Source organism: Lithobates pipiens, unplaced genomic scaffold (assembly GCF_037356315.1).
Source record: "Lithobates pipiens isolate NorthernLeopardFrog02 unplaced genomic scaffold, aLitPip1_a1.2 Scaffold_16, whole genome shotgun sequence".
In the NCBI taxonomy this organism is placed as follows: Eukaryota; Metazoa; Chordata; class Amphibia; order Anura; family Ranidae; genus Lithobates; species Lithobates pipiens.
In genome coordinates this window covers 23,051,473-23,070,401 of record NW_027507748.1, presented here as the reverse complement: position 1 = coordinate 23,070,401, position 18,929 = coordinate 23,051,473, and the positions used below count along the sequence as shown (strand labels likewise).

General features: G+C 42.1%; 1 protein-coding gene across 1 annotated transcript; it reads right to left on the bottom strand.

The window, feature by feature from the left end:
* Positions 1-3,246: 3,246 nt before the first annotated feature.
* Positions 3,247-13,308, bottom strand: LOC143981669 (cystatin-A-like). Its single transcript, XM_077479670.1, has 3 exons — positions 13,157-13,308; positions 10,015-10,116; positions 3,247-4,923 (listed from the first exon to the last, which is right to left on the bottom strand). Exons 1-3 carry the CDS (start codon positions 13,235-13,237, stop codon positions 4,795-4,797), a joined length of 312 nt encoding a protein of 103 aa, XP_077335796.1. The 5' UTR covers positions 13,238-13,308; the 3' UTR covers positions 3,247-4,794.
* Between the last annotated feature and the right edge of the window lie 5,621 nt (positions 13,309-18,929).

Genomic DNA, 18,929 nt, shown 5'->3' with positions numbered 1-18,929 from the left:
CGTTATCGTTTGTCACTGGGGATGGAGTGAGTGGAAGAGTTCTGAACTGGGGGAAGCTTTTTAGTGGAGTGGAAGGGGGGTTGGGGTGAGCTCTGTACTCGGGGTGGGGGTGGAAGAGCTCTGTACTGAGGGGAGAGAGCTTTTTAGTGGAGAGGAAGGGAGATTGGGGTGAGCTCTGTACCGGGGGGTTGGGGTGGGTGGAAGAGCTCTCTACAGGGGGCAGAGGGCTTTTAGTGGAGAGAAAGGAGGGTTAGGGTGAGTTCTGTACTGGGGGGGGAAGTGAGTGGATAAGTTCAGCTAGTGGTGGGGGGTGATCGGCAGAGGGATGGGGCAGTGCAGTTTCCCCATCTTCCCCTGGTCACTGGATGACTTTGTCCCAACACTGTTCAAAGATTTTTTTTTTTAATTATAAATGGCTCCTTAAATGTAATTCAGGAAGGGTTTATGTGAACTTGGGAGGTGACATCCTAAAACCTGCAGAGACTGACACTCCTATATTGTAACCCTTGTCAGGCTTTGAGGGAATTAGATGAATATAATAAACAGTTCCTTGAAAGTGTCAGGAATGTGAATTTACCGCCCAGGCAGGATTGTATCATCATTCTGAATTTTCTCAGAAGTCACTCCCTAACTACCGGTAATCACTTTGCCCAGTTGAAGGGGAGGCAAGGCTCCCAGATTCACACATTAGATATTAGAAAGTTGTCACTACAGCCGTGGCCAAAACTTTTGTGAAAGACACAAATGTTCATTTTCACAAAGTCTGCTGTCTCAGTTTTTATGATGGCAATTTGCATATACAGTGAATGTTACATCCTTATCCCAAAATGGATTAAATTAATTATTTTCCTCATAATTTTACAAACAATACCTCAAAATGAGTACCCATCACAGTTCATCTGATTACCCAAGTACCTGTCACAGTCCATCTGAGTACCTGTCACCAGCCCATCAGAGTACCCATCTGCAGCCCATGCCTCACAGAATATACACTGGGGTGTTTGCTTTCCAAAATGGGGTCATTTTGTGGGCAATTCCACTGTCCTGGTGCTCAAGGACCTTCAAAAGTGTGATAGGTAGGAATGAAATGAGGTGTAATTTATGCTCCTAGAATGCTTGAAGGTACTACTTCAATGTTGGGCCTCTGTATGTGGACTGGCTGTATAAAAGTCTCACACATGTGGCATTGCCGTACTCGGCACGAGTAGCAGAATGTGTTTTGGGGTGTAATGTTTGCTATATACACATGCTTTTAGAAATCTTATAAATTGAAAACTTTGTGAAAACTTGTATAAAAAAAATTTAACTGTTCAAAAGACTCATAATGCTTTATAGTATATACGTTTTTGGTGTTTTCCAAAATTAGGTAGTTTTGTGGGTATTTCCATTGTCCTGGTGCTCCAGGGCCTTCAAAAGTGTAATAGGTTGTTAAGAAATTAATTGTAATTTATGCTCCTAGAATGCCTGACGGTGCTCCCTCCCTGCATGTTGGGCCTCTGTATATGGCCAGGCTGTGTAAAATTCATACATGTGGTATTGCCATACTCAGGAGGAGTAGCAGAATGTATTTTGGGGTGTCATTTTTGCCATGTACATGCTTTGAGTTAGAAATCTCTTATAAACTGCCCACTTTGTGCAAGAACAACGTTTTCATTTTCTTTCCACGTTTTCTGATAAAATAACCATTCAAAAGACTCATTATGCCTCACAGAATATACATTGGGGTGTTTCTTTCCAAAATGTGGTCATTATGTGGGTAATTCCATTGTCCTGGTGCTCCAGGGCCTTCACAAATGTAATAGGTCGTTAGGAAATTAGAGGTGTAATTTATTCTCCTAGAACCCCTGATGGTACTCCCTGCATGTTGGGCCTCTCTGTGTGGCCAGGCTGTGTAAAAGTCTCACATGTGGCATCGCCATACTCAGGAGTAGCAGCAGAATGTATTTTGGGGTGTAATTGGAAGTATGCATATGCTGTGTTTTGAGAAATAAATTGACAATTTTGTGAAAAAAAATATATATAAATACATTTTCCCAAGAATTGTGGGGAAAAAAAAAAAATTACAACCTCACCATGCCTCTTACTAAATGCTTTGGACTGTCTACTTTTCAAAAAGGGGTCATTTGGGGGTTATTTGTACTTTTGACATTTCAGAACCTTAAGAAATTAGGCTGTCAGTGCATCAGGTGTGATCAATTTTCAAAGATTTGCACCACAACTTGTAGACCAACTTTCACAGACTAAGGCCTCTTTCACACGGGGCGGATCAGTAAAGATCTGCCCCGTGAAGATCCGCTCGCTCAGCGGGGATCGCTCCATTGTCCCCGCTGAGCCGGCTGCGGACAGGGCGGTCTCCGCACACTGTGCGGGGACCGCCCTGTCAGCTCTCCGCTCTCCTCTATGGGGATCGGACGAGCACGGACCGTGTGTCCGTGTTCATCTGATCCGCTCTGCAGACGGACAGAAAAATAGGATTTTCCTCCGTCTGCAGAATCGGACATTTGCGGAGGCGGACAATAGCGGGTGTCTGCGGATGCTCATCCGCAGACACCCGCTATCCCATAGGGATGAATGTATGGCCCGTATTTCATCCGCAAACGGATGGATGAAATACGGACATACCATCCGCATGTGTGAAAGGGGCCTTAATAATATCCACTAATTTGGGTTATTTTTACCAAAGATATTTAGCAGTATACAAAAACAAAAATTACTTATTTGCAAATTATCATAGAAACTTTTCACTTATGTCACAAAAAATAAACCCAGAGGTGATTAAATACCACCAAAAAGAAAGCTCTATTTGTATGGAAAAAAATTAAAAATGTTGTTTGGGTAGAGTGTTGCATGACTGACTAATTGGCATTCAAAGTGTGAGAGCACTGAAAGCTAAAAATTGGCCTGGGCAGCAAGGGTGTATAAATGCCCTGTATTGAAGTGGTTAATGCTACACTACGGGGTTGTAGCGTTTTTGTTTTTCATCCAGTAGTTGCCTGATGCACATGTATGGAAACTCACACCATGGCATTGGACTCCATATACTTCCTAGGAGGTAGCAGAGGGGCATTAGCAAGAAAAGCAAAAAGTGTAACCAATTTTAGTAAAATAACCATTTTATCAATTATGTAAGGGGGGGGGGGGGGAGAGGAAGAACCAGGATAAAGTTGTGAACTCAATTTCTTAGAGGTACCTTGATGTGCCAATATGACTTTATCTGTATAGGTAAATGTATGCAACAAACACCTGTTTTTTTCCGTCCAAAAAATGTTTTATTGTGTTTTTAGTTACACATTGAACAAGATATAAAACTGAACAGAATGATATTACAAATAGGTACACGTTATGAATGTTTTATATACCATTAGTGTTCCAAGTTTAGAGTCAGGTTGGATAGGAAGGGAAAGGGGACATTTCAACAGTAGACAGTAAAAGCAGCTCCAGCCTCACTTAGTTCACATGCATAATAGCGCTTAGGCCCATGTGCATCATATGAGTGTTTTTTTGAGCACCCAGGATGCACAGGTGCAGCCCAAATCCCAGTAACTGGGCAGTGTGCAAAAGTGTTTTTCCCGTTTAGGGCCGTATGTGTTTCATGAACACAGGAAGTATGTTGGTGGCATAAGACCTCTGTTATTTCTATTTGAAATTGATAATGCCCCAATTTGTTATACCAGCTGATTGGCCATAGTGTTTGCAGGTGCTGGTTGGGTTGAATACTGGCTCAGACACATCAAGAACTACCAAATGTTTCTTCCTATTCACGCTGCCTCCTCTTAGTAAAAAATGGCTTCAGCTTGGTCTCCTACCCATGGGAGAATCCCCTCCAACATGTTTCCTCCACTAGGGGCATAATCGTAGAACCCACGACTAAGAAATGTGATCGCTGTCAGAGCTGTACAAAATTTGTATGCTTTGACTATGTATAATATGGTGCCGTGTTCCAGCAATGGTAAGAGGACTTCTTGTCACGCACCTGGAGCAAAATAGAGCACTGCTCAGCCATTCACATGAAGCTTTGTACTTTTCTAAATAGGCTCTCTGATTGGCTGAGGTGGGTGAATGATGATACGGATCTCCAGATCAGCCAGGGGAAGCTTTCTACTCATAGAAATACAAGGCTTCCTGTGAATGCCTGAGCTGCTCTCCATTTTGTTTCTGACGTGGGAAAAGAAGTCCTTACCACTGCTGGAACAGTGCCGTACAATGTACGTAGCCAATGCATACAACATTTATACAGCGGCCACATCTCTTAGTAATGGCGTCTACGATTAAGACCCTACTTGACGAAACATGTTAGAGGGGGTTTTCCCATGGGTAAGAGACAAAAAACTCAAGCCACACTTTACTATAGGCTAAGGCAGTATGTGGATGGGTGCCATTTTGTTGTAGTCCTAGATGTGTCCAATGAGCCAGTATTCAACCCAACCAGAACCTGGAATTATTATGGCCAGTTAGCTGGGATAACAAGCTGGAACATTCGAGCGGCATCAAGTTCAAATGGAAAATCGTTGGGTCTTGAACAACCTATTTAAAATGACAAAATACTATAGGCCCAAGTCTGCCTTTTCTGATAGTAAATCCAGCAGCCCTACATAGAAACAGGAAACTTTACTTGAAATCAAAACTGAAAAGACATATCAGATACAAGTTTGCCTTTTGTAGCTCTGAGTTGAGTGATGGCGATGAGAGGAAGGGATTGAAGGAACTGCAGAAGGAGGAGAGATGAAGGAGGATTACAGGGCATATTTGGATACAGAAGGACCACCCTGGATATAATTTGTCGTCATCTCCATCTTAGAAATAACTCAGTTTTTCCTCCTTCGTCTTATTCTGCTGGATTGCCACCAAAGACGGTCCAGCGTTTTCATGAGGTAGAGCTACGAACACTTTAACGTGGCTATAAACGTTCGCTCCAGTCTCAACCTGACAAGATCAGAAAAAAAAAGTTAATTAGAAACAATTACCTTCAATTTTGTATTTTCACTGATATTTGTAAGGATGCTCCAACTTGACTTACAAGTTAAATAATTGGAAGGTGAATATAACCTCACACCTACACCGTGTTCAATCACTATCACCTTGTGGCGCTAAAGTGGGTAAGTTCACTCTCTCCGTAGTACCTACAAAACTATATAATGGAGGTGTACAGAGTAGGCTATCCCACCCTTATTAACTACACCTCAAAATAGAGGGTGTAACAAAAAAAAAAAAAAAAAAAAAATCAACAAATCAGGTGTATATATGCAGTATCAAGTGACCTGATTCATTCGATCAATCTAAGTGCAAAAAATGAACAAATAATTACATATCCTTTCAAAATATGTGCATATCCCTCAGAAAAGCAATATATTGAAAAAGAGAAAAATATTATAAAAGTGTGCAAAAAGTGTATACCCGCTCCACATGTGTTTATAACATCCAGAAAAAACAGGTCATTTTTTAAGTGAAACAACACAATTTCTTAGCACATAAACGAACGAAAAAAAAAAAAAAAAAAAAAAAAACGTCCTCAAATAAAAGTGTCCTAAAGCAAAACATCGGGTAGTGAAAAGATAAAAAGTCAGCAAATCCTTCTCATGTGTGCCTTCTTATCAGTGTCCCCAATCGATGAAAAGACTCCTTCACCACACCACCAGTGACCCCCTATGGATGGAGCACTCACCAGACGGGTTGCCTAGCACTCTCGCACCAGGCTCAACAGGCGTTTTAAATTGCTCAATTAGGAATCACAGAAATCCAACACAGAGTATCCAGAGAGTATTAGTTCCTTTTTGTAGAATCCAATATAGTTATCTCCCAAGGTTCCTCAAAAAGAAAAGCAGAGGCTTCCCATGGTGTAATACTATAAAATAACTTTAATGGCACACTAAAAAATCACTCAGTAATGCACTCACATGTAAAAAACTTTGTAAACAGCACTTCAAATTCTCTGCAATGCTTCACATCAGCAAAACTTCACTTTAAGGCATTGGTGGTTACAGTGGATACTGGTCGCAGTTAGAGGTGTCAGTGATATTTCTCACCCTTCCTTTTGCTGTATGGTACCCTACAGCCAGACCTTCAATGACACTCTCTCTCTCCAATCAATCCTGTTCCTCGTATGAGAGGCACACACACTCCCGCCTTGTTTGCAGAGTTTGATTCAATCAATGGTTGCCAGATAGCCACGCCCCCGACATGTTTCGTCACTAGGACTTATTCATTTGAATCCCATGAATAAGTCCTAGTGACGAAACATGTCGGGGGCGTGGCTATCTGGCAACCATTGATTGAATCAAACTCTGCAAACAAGGCGGGAGTGTGTGTGCCTCTCATACGAGGAACAGGATTGATTGGAGAGAGAGAGTGTCATTGAAGGTCTGGCTGTAGGGTACCATACAGCAAAAGGAAGGGTGAGAAATATCACTGACACCTCTAACTGCGACCAGTATCCACTGTAACCACCAATGCCTTAAAGTGAAGTTTTGCTGATGTGAAGCATTGCAGAGAATTTGAAGTGCTGTTTACAAAGTTTTTTACATGTGAGTGCATTACTGAGTGATTTTTTAGTGTGCCATTAAAGTTATTTTATAGTATTACACCATGGGAAGCCTCTGCTTTTCTTTTTGAGGAACCTTGGGAGATAACTATATTGGATTCTACAAAAAGGAACTAATACTCTCTGGATACTCTGTGTTGGATTTCTGTGATTCCTAATTGAGCAATTTAAAACGCCTGTTGAGCCTGGTGCGAGAGTGCTAGGCAACCCGTCTGGTGAGTGCTCCATCCATAGGGGGTCACTGGTGGTGTGGTGAAGGAGTCTTTTCATCGATTGGGGACACTGATAAGAAGGCACACATGAGAAGGATTTGCTGACTTTTTATCTTTTCACTACCCGATGTTTTGCTTTAGGACACTTTTATTTGAGGACGTTTTTTTTTTTTTTTTTTTTTTTTTTTTCGTTCGTTTATGTGCTAAGAAATTGTGTTGTTTCACTTAAAAAATGACCTGTTTTTTCTGGATGTTATAAACACATGTGGAGCGGGTATACACTTTTTGCACACTTTTATAATATTTTTCTCTTTTTCAATATATTGCTTTTCTGAGGGATATGCACATATTTTGAAAGGATATGTAATTATTTGTTCATTTTTTGCACTTAGATTGATCGAATGAATCAGGTCACTTGATACTGCATATATACACCTGATTTGTTGATTTTTTTTTTTTTTTTTTTTTTTTACACCCTCTATTTTGAGGTGTAGTTAATAAGGGTGGGATAGCCTACTCTGTACACCTCCATTATATAGTTTTGTAGGTACTACGGAGAGAGTGAACTTACCCACTTTAGCGCCACAAGGTGATAGTGATTGAACACGGTGTAGGTGTGAGGTTATATTCACCTTCCAATTATTTGATTGATATTTATTTAAGTGGCAGCTGGGGGGGAGGTTGGGGGCTGGCGCAGTGTTGACACACTAGGTGGCGGTATTTCATGTGTGTAGTATTTTTGACTTACAAGTTATTACCCTCTATCATTAAGGATGTACACACACACACACACACAGCTCTGCGGGGAGCAATATAGACTGAAGTCACATGGATACTGAATAATTCATCACTCATCTTTATTTCCTGGTTCAGTATCCTAAATAAAATTTATTATCAGGATATGACCAAGCGTTGTTTACAACATTACACCGATACAAGTCCACCCATTGCTTATCACCATTAAAGACAAACCCGTTTTGCCAAATCGTCTACAATTTCTCACATTCAATATTCTCTTTTCTATGATAACAGTGTTTCCGCATATTAAGTAGTCAGCTAAAAAGCCAGTGTTAAAGAAGCACTCTAAATTAAGTTTATAGCAAAGGACAACCTGAAGCCAATGTTTAAGGGACACATCCTTATATTAGTCATATTTTATTGGTCATTATATTAAGCGCCCTATCAAGAATAACTGTTGTGAGATACTCTGGTGGCTCTTTAGAGTGCAAGCTCCTCCGGGGCAAGGATTTGATGCAACTGGTGCAATGTGGACAATGATAATAGTGTGCGGCTGAGTTGAGAACATTGACGTTTAAGCTCTTTAAGTGAGGAACTGACGCAACTGGTTCAGTATTGTCTGTACGACGCTGTTGAGTATGACAGACCTAAAAATGTATAGTAGTGCGTGACTGGTGAGAATAAAGTTGAGCTCCTCTGATACATAGACTGATGTGAATGGATTAGTTCTCTGTACATCACTGTGGAATATGTCAGTTATATGAAAAGGAGGTGGGGGGTAGATGCCGTGACTGAGGGTGTGTGGTAGGTGTGAAGAAGGTACTGTGACTGGTGGATTGAGGAATGGGGGACAGTGTGTGGTGGGTAAGGAATCAACACCATTGGATGGAGGTTACGTCGAGGAGCAGGGGACAACACCATTGGATGGAGGTTAGGTCGAGGAGCAGGGGACAACACCATTGGATGGAGGTTGGGTCGAGGAGCAGAGGACAACACCATTGAATGGAGATTGGGTCCAGGAGCAGAGGACAACACCATTGGATGGAGATTGGGTCCAGGAGCAGAGGACAACACCATTGGATGGAGGTTGGGTCGAGGAGCAGAGGACAACACCATTGGATGGAGATTAACAGGGTGGATGTTGGTGCAGAGGGAGAGCACTGTTGCTGGAGTCAGAGAATGATCAGGCAGTGGAAGGGGTGAGATAGGGTCTGAAGAAGAACACTGAGGCTGGAGATAGCGAGGTTGATTGTGTAGTGTAAGGTGTAATTCTGATCCAACAAAATGGGAGTAGGTGTGAAACATATTTTTGCCTATTTCTGTAAAAATATATTTAAAGGTCATGATCCAGCCAGGGAGATGTTTTCAGAATGTACAAGAGGTTCATTGTCCAGAGTCAAGTCAGGACATGCATATCATTTACAAGTGCAGTGTCAAGGAGAGGCGAAAAGTTTAATCCATAAATCTTCAGAGGATGGTCATTCAGGTCCTGTGTGCCCCACTGGACACCAGCCAATGGCTCTGCATCCAAAATATGCACAGATAAGTGTAAAGTTCTCGCTTAGAATCCAAGACAAATATTTTTGTATTTTAGTTCTCGAAATTTTGCAGATTAAAGAACTTAACTACAATTCAAAGCAGAGCACAATCATAAAACCCTCTGACAAAAATCTGGTGAAGCACAGTACAGATTTGTGTGTCTGTTAGAGCAGTCAAAAGATAACCAATTCAATTTGTATTCAATATCCCTAAGAGGGCAGCACAGATAGTTGGCACTTTGGCTTTGATGTAAATAGCGTATGTATGCCAAAACACATGTGAACCTATAGACCATATAATGACCAAGGGGCCCACTTTCTTTTGAATACCAGTATAGTGTCCATCAAAGTGTGGTGGACTTTCCATAAGACAGAACGCTTCCATGCATCTTAACACTTGACCAACGCAAGTGTAGTGCTAGTGCCCAGTGTACTGCACTGAAGAGTGTGTTGGCGAGTTTCTGTGCTGGAGGGGGGGGTGGGGCTCTGGGAGTTCTGCAAAAAGGCACATCTGATAGGTCAGGGTATGGTGAATCCCCATGATTTGAGCAACCTTGGTAGCCATCTTTTTCAACAGAGGAACCCTTGAATTAGTTCTCCAGTCTTGGGGAACCCCTACTAAAAATTTGAAATCTACAACTCATGATACTTTAGTGTGATGGTCAGTGGGAAGAATTACCTCCTTACAGATAGCTAAAAAGATCAATGGTGTCGGTGGGAACTTATCCAAGAGGCAGAAATGCCCCAATGCTGAAGGAACCCCTAGAAACCTCTGGAGGAACCCTAGGGTTCCACAGAACCCTGGAATTACTGAACTATACAATAAGACAAATTCTTGCTCTGCTACAACTGATCTGCTCCATGCTGGTCATGCCTAATGTACCTCCACCATGTAGCTGTTGCACAGAATATACGTCTCATTGTGGGAACACCGCTGTGCCCTGAACGGTGACAATAATGGTGCATAAAAAAAAAAAAACAACATTACCTTGAAAAAATAATTTTGTCCGGCAACAACCTGAATACCAACGAGGATTGCCCTAAATTTGCTGGGTTTCGTCCCGGACTGCTTCTCATATGCATCTTTCACCTGAAAAGAAACAAAGTGCATCAAGATTGGAAAGACCGATATACTGTATATACAGTAGACCCGTACTTAGTAGCAGCTGTAATACCATCACTGCTGCAGAGGATCAGACTAACCAGATATTGAAGTCACTGCAGATCCTGCATAGTGCAGCTGACAGCTACTACAGGAGAGGAGCCATGCAGGGGGAATCTGAAGAGCGAGAACACCAAGATCATTCAAAAATAGAGAGATCTCTATATCCGATTTTTGCCAAAATGAGAATCACGATTTTTTTTGCTTAGAATAAAAAAAAAAAAAAGAAAATACATACATACATACATCTTCTAGTTGAACAAAAATTCCCACAGGCTCTGTTAGCAATGAAGGGGGGGAACCAACTGCTTGATACCAAATAGTTTTGAAGGTGATGTCAAACAAGCTAATGTGCGATATGTTGTTCAGGACCCATAAATCAGTGGCCTTAGTTCTTGTACACACGGTCGGAGAATCCGTCGGAATGTGTCCTATCGGACCGTGTTGTCGGATAATCCGACTGTGTGTGGTGTGCATCGGACTGATTCCTTTGGAATATCTGTCGGATCCAATTTTCCAACATGTTGGAAATATTTCCAGACCAACTGGTTCGAGCGGATATACTCCGATCATGTGTAGAGAATTTTGATCGGACCAAGTGCCACGCATGCTCAGATCAAATTCCTACATCAAAGCTATTGGCTACTAGCCTGAATTTAGTCCCATCGTAACGAAATTACGTCATCACATTCTGAATGATAGGATTTTTCGACAACTTAGTCCGACCGTGTGTATGCAACAGTTTCGGACAAGATCCGACGGATTTGGTTGTCGAAATCTCCGACCGTGTGTACAGGGGCTAATAGTGCATGTAATTCCACATCTTGATAAAATAATTTCCATAAAAAAATAAATAAAGTAAAAAGGCCAGCTTAAACTGAGCCTCCACAAGGTGGAAACATGGGACCATAGCAGAGACTCCAGCAGTGCTTTTGGTCAAGTGGGACCCCCAATATAGATTAACCTTGACCCCAGGCATAGGACTCACTTTTGCTGCATCTTACAATAATGGTGGTCTAGCCCTTCAATGTCTATTTCTATTTAGTAGCACATGGTGAACCAATGGACCAAGCCAAGCACATCAGGAAGAAGCATGAAGCTCAGACTTCTTTGTAAATCACACAGAAATAGGACCCATTACAGAGGTTCCTGTGTTCCTGGTACATGGTAGAGGTTCTGGTGTTCCTGCGTCACTCCACCACTCCTAGCAGTATCTATTTAGCCTTGGATTAACTTGTCTAAGGCAGTAGACCAGTGGGTGTTCAGGTGTTACTCCATTTTCCCTATTGTATCTATTTAGCAACTGGATCAACTTTTGGCAAGTTAGTAGACCAGTGGAGCTTCAGGTGTTTCTCCATCATCTCCAATGATATCCATTCTCATTTAGTAGCACATGGTGGACCAATGGTCCATGGTCTTTAGGCTAGGCTCCAGCTTAGCACGTCTGACCCAGACAACAACCTGTCTGGCTCAAGATATTTTGTTAAAATTAGGCCTAACCCACCAATGAAAAGCCAATCCGTGATTGGCTCAGCAACATACAAGTTTAAGGTATCAGTTTACCATTAGCTGTGAATTATGGCTCTAGAATTATATAATTAATAATCTCACACTGGTGTTTACAGCAATACCTCATATGTGGCACAATTTATGCTTACATACACATGCTTGCCCTATAATGTGCATTTGAATTGGGGTGTGCGGGGTGCTTTTCACAGTAACAAGCCCTCTATGTGATAGCACTGGGCAGGTGACAGGTTCTCTTTATGGAGATAAAGATCTATTAGACACCCCACCCCAATGTCTGCCCTGCCCTCCACTGCAGCCAAGCAAGCATAGATCTGCAAAGATAGGGCACACCCTCCAAACATAACAGCCCTGCCCCCACCCACCCCCGAAAGCCTTTTGCCAGTTGTTAATTGCTACCAAGTTCATGGCTTTAACCTCTTGCATACCTCGCCATTTATAAACATACCTTGGTAGACAAGGGGGTTAAATTCGGTTTGAGTGGGTTGGGTTTAGGTGATCCCTGTAGCACCCTCCTAGGTAGGTGCTATAGGAGTAATTTTGGGGTCTCTGCTTACCAGGAAGATTGCTAGGTAAATTTAGAGTGCTCTCTTCCTACCTGGGAGTAGGGATCCATTATTAGGGTCTGCTCATGGTGTGGCTCATTGTCTGAATGTTTCACACTGGTCCAATAAGGGGACATATTGGACAGTGGGAGGAAACCTGACAAGTGAGAGCATAGGCCAGTGATGGCGAACCTTGGCACCCCAGATGTTTTGGAACTACATTTCCCATGATGCTCTGGGGAGTCAAGGTTCACCATCACTGGCATAGGCATGGTTTCAACCCTGGCTATTGGCAGAGGAATGTGCCTCAACGCACGCTGAGTGACTGTATATATGCCAAGGGCACATGTGCTTGGTTAGAGAGTGGGTTCCCGGAGGGAGGGGGGGCTGCTGCCTTTTTTCACTTTTTGAAGTGCTGAAATAAAATTAGAATATCATCAAAAAGTTCATCTATGAGATGCACCTGCATAAGCAGTCATTACCAATTGCAGCATTTCCTCCATTGTAAACCCTAGCCGAAGATATAGGACTAAATCAATCCAATAGATGCATTACAGGCCCCTAGGGGCCCAAATTTACACCAGTGGGGACGCATCATGGTATGGTGCATAATCTTTGTTACAATGCACTGAGGTGCTTCCTTTCTCTCCCCCATTACATAACAAAAAAAAAACCCCAACAACAACACACACACACACACACACACACACACACACACGTTAACTCTATGCTGACACACATTGCAATTCATTTCTGTGAAGACATGTAATACACCCCAACACGCCTGTATGGGGTGGACAGGACACATAGAAATCAATTGTTATCTCAGGGTCCCAATGCAGATCATCACAGCTGGTGTTAACAAGCCTTTAGGATTGGATCCCCCAACCACTTACCTTGTCCAAGATCTCTTGATCTTCCTTGGTAGGTGCCCTGGCTTGACCTACTCCCCCAGGTAGCGGTGCTCCACAACTCATTTTTGCAAAGATCTCAGTAAGACTGATGCATATTAGACATGACTTGGGCTTATATACCTGAAGGCCTTACCATTGTCACAGAGAGGGGGCGGGGGTGTCCAATAAGAGATTACACCCTGAAGGCGATGAACCATTCTCAGGAGAAATCAGATAGTAGACTTCTAAAATTGCATGGGTCACATCGTGTGATTGCTGCACCCAGAAACATTTTTTTTTAATATCGGTGGAATAGTATAAGACTGCCGAACCGTGGAGGGGAATTTGATTGCGACACGCAGGTCTACATGCTTGACAAGTTGAATACATTGGCACAAGGTTCAAGAATTGTTGAGAGATATTTGGTATAATGTATAGACACTACATAGCCTGGAGCTGACATTCCACGTCTATAGGTGTGCCTATACAATGACATATTCACACCCAAAGCTGAACATGGTTCAGCAATATTCTGTACATTCATCTTTGCATGAAGGGTTCATTTAATCGCTTCAATACCGGGTACATACACCCCCTTCCTGCCCAAGACAATTTTTAGCTCTCTCATGCTTTCAATGACAACTGTTTGGTCATGCTACACTGTACCCATATGACATTTTTATCATTTTTATAGATAGAGTTTTCTTTAGGTGGCATTTATTCACCAGTGTTTTTTTTTTGCTACATACATGAAAGACTGAACATTTTGAAAAATATTGAAAAAAATATATTATGTATATTATAATATTATAATAATTCTAATATTAAAAAAACATTGTTTAAAAAAAAAGTTCTTCATATTCCAAAAAAATGACATGCCTCTTACTGAATGCTTTGGACTGTCTACTTTCCAAGGGGTCATTAGGGGGGTATTTGTACCATTCTGGCATTTTTCAGGTCTCAAGACTAAATAATATACACTGATTTTTTTTATTTCTATTTTTTTTTCTTTGTTATAAAATTTTGCAAATAAATAACCTCTCTTCAGAAATTTAGGCCAAAGTGTATTCTGCTACATTTCTTTGGTGAAAATAACCCAAATCAGTGTATATTATTTAGTCTGTAGGAAAGTTGACCAATCCTGAAAAACGCCAGGACAGTACAAGTGCCCCCCTAATGACCCATTGGAAAGTAGACAGTCCAAAGTATTTAGTAAGAGGCATGGCAAGTTTTTTGAAGTTGTCATTTTTTGGACTATTAAGAACTTTTTTTTTTTAAACACATTTTTAAAAAGAAAAATTTTAGACAAACTTTCAGCAGTGAAGTATGTCATCATATAACTGTTGTGGCGTTGATAAGGGACACTGACTGGTGACCGTAAGAAAAAAATAAAACGTATTAAAAAAAAAAGTATTTTTTTTCAATTTCTTTCTCTTTATTATATTTTATTTTTACTTTTTTTTACATTTTTTTAAACACACTGCGACCAAAGCAGTGAAGTCTTACCATGGTAAAACTGTATTACTCTGGGGAAGTGATCAGGATTTAATTTTTTATGCAGTTTTTTTTTTTTATTTAAACACGTTATTAATGCTTATACCAGTGAATTTCACTGGTATCACGTAACATCAGAAGGGTTGGTACCACCAAGGGATCCTCGCACCTTGCCTATATAAGAATTGTCAAAGCGCAGAGGAGGCAGATAGCGGGATGCCTCCCAGGAGGCGGAGAGTTTTTTTTTTCCCCGGGTCCGGCGGGCATCGTGATTGACAATGGATATACATTGAGGGTCACTATTTGTTTAATTTTCAACTTTTTAATAAAGGATTTTTCAAAAACTGTTTCTTGTGGTTATTTCTTTTTGAAACTTTTTTGGTGAATGGGTAGGGGTACGATGTGCATGGGGTGGGGCAGGGACCTGCCAGATTCTGATAAGCCCTCCGCTCTCAAAGCCCAACCACCACAGTCCAGGGTTGTCGGGAAGAGGCCCTTGTCCCCACAATGTGACAATGTGCTTTGGGGTGCCATAAAGCACCCACCTGGATATGTTGAGGGCATTTGGCCTGGTATGGTTCGGGGAGAGGGGGCGCTCGCTCGTCCCCTCCCCTTTCCTGAACTGCATGCTCAGATAAGAGTCTGGTATTTATTTTGGTGTGGAGTTCCCCTTAAATCCATACCAGACCTGAAGGGCCTGTTATGGACTGTTTGGGGGGACCCCATGCCATTTTTTTTTAAAATCAGAAAAAAGTTTTATTGTGTCATTCGTGGTGAATTACATTTGGGCATAGAAAAGCAACAAGAAATAAGAAAAAGTAAACAATTCTTATATCCAATGGATATGTCCGCTTCTTATACATATCTTTCTGCATACTGGTATTGTACTGAATGTTCATAATTGTATTTTTGTTTTGCGTAGTAATACATCTACTTTGTCTTTCAACAAATACCCCCTGAGGAAGCCCCAAGGGGCGAAACATGTTAGGACACAATTGCTGAAAGACTTCAATCTACCTATATTTTATGATTGTGTAACCGTACTACACCATCTCTGGTATAGCCACTGTTATTGGTTTTAAATGTCTGTGTCATCTTTGAATAAAAACATTTTTGCATAAGTTATATCGTTTTTCTTTCTGTATATTCGGCCCATTACATTACTTCCTGAAAATTCTCTAATTCTTATATCCAAAGGTTATGCGAAATGCAAATCAATAAAGTGATGCCATGACACAACATAAAGTACAATGACATATCTTGTGAAGAAATGAATATGAGTCGTGCCAAGTGGACAAGGTTACACCCCTCCCCCCCCCCCCCACTCTACACAGCAAAGCTGAGGGACAACAGGCCAAACAGCAAACTTGAGCGTTCATGATCTATGTGCTCTCATGGGATTTCCCCCTCTTCTATCATTGAGTGAGTACAGAGGTTACATGTACCTAGTACGCTAGAACCGTAGCAGACTCTGTGCTTACGCTCTTCCAAAGGGTTCGAGTCAACTTTACGTCTGACCATTATTTTTCATACCTGTAGCAGCCGATGTAGAACCAGTTGCGGAGGTGCTAGCCCTGGAGTTTCCAACCAGGCCTTCCATATGGAGTAAAATTTGCAAGTTGCATTTCTATGTTGATATGTTAGGTGTTCCCTGACAAGGATGTAATCAACCTCTTCTACCCATTTTTTTTGTTTGTGGGGGGCTTCCTGGCAAGTTATAATAGTCTGATCACTGCTATATTGGTAGATGAGGGATATATTTCAATAGCTCCTAATACACAAACCATGGGCTCCAACGGGGACCCTAACCTGGTAGACTGTGGAGATAGCTTCGGTTATTTCAGCCCAATATCGGGGTAGTTTCGGACAGCGCCAGATTAAATGGATTAGAGATCCCTCCTCCCTATTGCATTTGGGGCATAGACAAGAATGCCTCCTTTCAACCCCACGATGCAATTGAATGGATGTAGGGTAAGCCCTATGTAACAAGAATAACTGAGATAGCCTATGCCAGCTTTTCTCAACCTTTTCAACACAGAGGAACCCTTGAAATAGTTCTCCGGTCTCGGGGGACCCCTGCTAAAAATGAGAAATCAACAACTCATGATACATTAGTGTGACGGTCAGTAGGAAGAATGGTCCTTACACTTGTGGTCATTGGTAAGAATTACCCCCTTACAGAGAGCTAAAAAGATCAATAGTGTCAGTGGAAACTTATCCGAGAGGCAGAAATTGCCCAATGCTGAAGGAACCCCTAGCAACCTCTGGAGGAACCCTAGGGTTCCACGGAACCCAGGTTGAGAATCACTGGCCTATGCGATTGTGAGATTGATGTGATTGGCCCAGATTGCAAGCAAAGTTCCCATGTTTCATCATAGTTCCCATGTTTCGTCATAGTTCCCATGTTTTGTCAGTTATCTCCCCTAGGTCCTCTGTCTAGCCCCTTTTGCACGATAGGGCTGCAGGGTCCCATGAAAAATTATTGATACATGTCCCCCAGGGCAGTACCCAGACCTCCATACCCATTTTGTGGCCAATTACTTGCATATGACCCTTCAAAACGGGCACTTGATTTTTCATGTTTGGCTACCATAGACTTCAATGAAGTTCACCGTTGGGGTTAGAACATTTCCCCCGTTTGGGAGATCTGCTGTGAACCGAACAGGGTAAGGGGGGTGGAGGTTTTCGGCCCATCCCTACTCCTGAAATTCCTAAAGAGCTGTTCTAGTCTTGGAAACATGAACCACTCCCAGGCATGTACTGGCCATCGGGACTACAGGGAGTTTCCCGGGGGGCCGATGGCTCAGTGCGCTGGTTTCAGTGACAGCCTGCCAAGTAATGGCTGCGCGGTTCACGCTCAACTTTACGCAGTGATGTGAGAAGGATGAGAAATTATACAGAGGAGAATAAGTGAAATAATAAGAGGTTAGTGAGGACTCCTTATGTTATGCTACCTTTTTTGAACAATTGCGTATAATTTTATATACTGTTCTTGTGCTTGTTTGCAAAATTAAAGTGGGCCGGTCTGGATAAAGTCCAGGGCCAAATTTGTGTCCTAGTCCAGCCCTGACCACTCCCTGCAGGAAATCCGAAGAGGTAGGGATGCTGGAAATGTTATATCAGGTCCTGTGCAGACCCTTGGATGTGACCATCTGTCACTAGACTCACGGCTGTCGTCATTCAAGGGACGTTCTTTAGTATTCTCCTTTCTTCCTACCCTGACTGTTGCATCAAAGGTGATGTAGGGAGGTGAGGGGAGGGGCGGAGGAGCTGGACCGGCACAGACAATAATTAAACACTATCAGAAGATGAGATGGCTATGCAAGGAGGGAGGGGGTCTGTGCTGGGAACAAATTTTTCTGAAGAGGTTACATTTTCTAGCAAGCTCAGAAGCACATTGAAAGATAATAGAAAAGCTTTTATGGGAAAGAAAAATGCTGCAAGCATTGGCAATTGCTGGTTTTCATTCTTTCACCTGCAATTTATTAAAGTTGATGACAGATTCTCTTTAAATCATCAGACTGCCATTTGAAAACACTGATGCTGCAGAGATATGAGCTGGCGCCTGTTCCAGGTATGTTGCAATTTGAATCAAAGACATTTGTCAGCCTTAAAAATTGTGTAGTTACCAATTTCCTAGCAAGTCACCCTATAATTAGCCAGCTTGGGCCGGAGGCTGGGGAATGGCTCACTGCAACTTCACATGACTGATAATACCTAGAAAGACACTTTTTTTTTAGATTCCAAATGTTCTTTACTCTGCACAGTAATCCTGTCCCTGGCAATTTTGCCCCGACAGCCAACCATGTCTTCCTGCATGTGGTGCAGAACTGAGAGTGATCTTCTCCTTATACTGATGCATGGTGGGAGTCAGTGAGTAGAAGTGGGCAACCACGTTGCTACTGACCACCATTATGAGGGAGCATTCTTCACCTACTGACCACCAACATAAGGAGGTACACTTTCTTCTACTGACCGCTAATGTAAGGGAGCATTCCTCATTCTACTGACCACTAATGTAAGGGAGCATTCCTCCTTCTACTGACCGCTAATGCAAGGCAGCATTCCTCCTTCTACTGACCACTAATGTAAGGGAGCATTCCTCCTTCTACTGACCACTAATGTAAGGGAGCTTTCCTCCTTCTACTGACCACTAATGTAAGGGAGCATTCCTCCTTCTACTGACCACTAATGTAAGGGAGCATCCCTCCTTTTACTGACCACTAATGTAAGGGAGCATTCCTCCTTCTACTGATCACTAATGTAATGAGCTTTCCTCCTA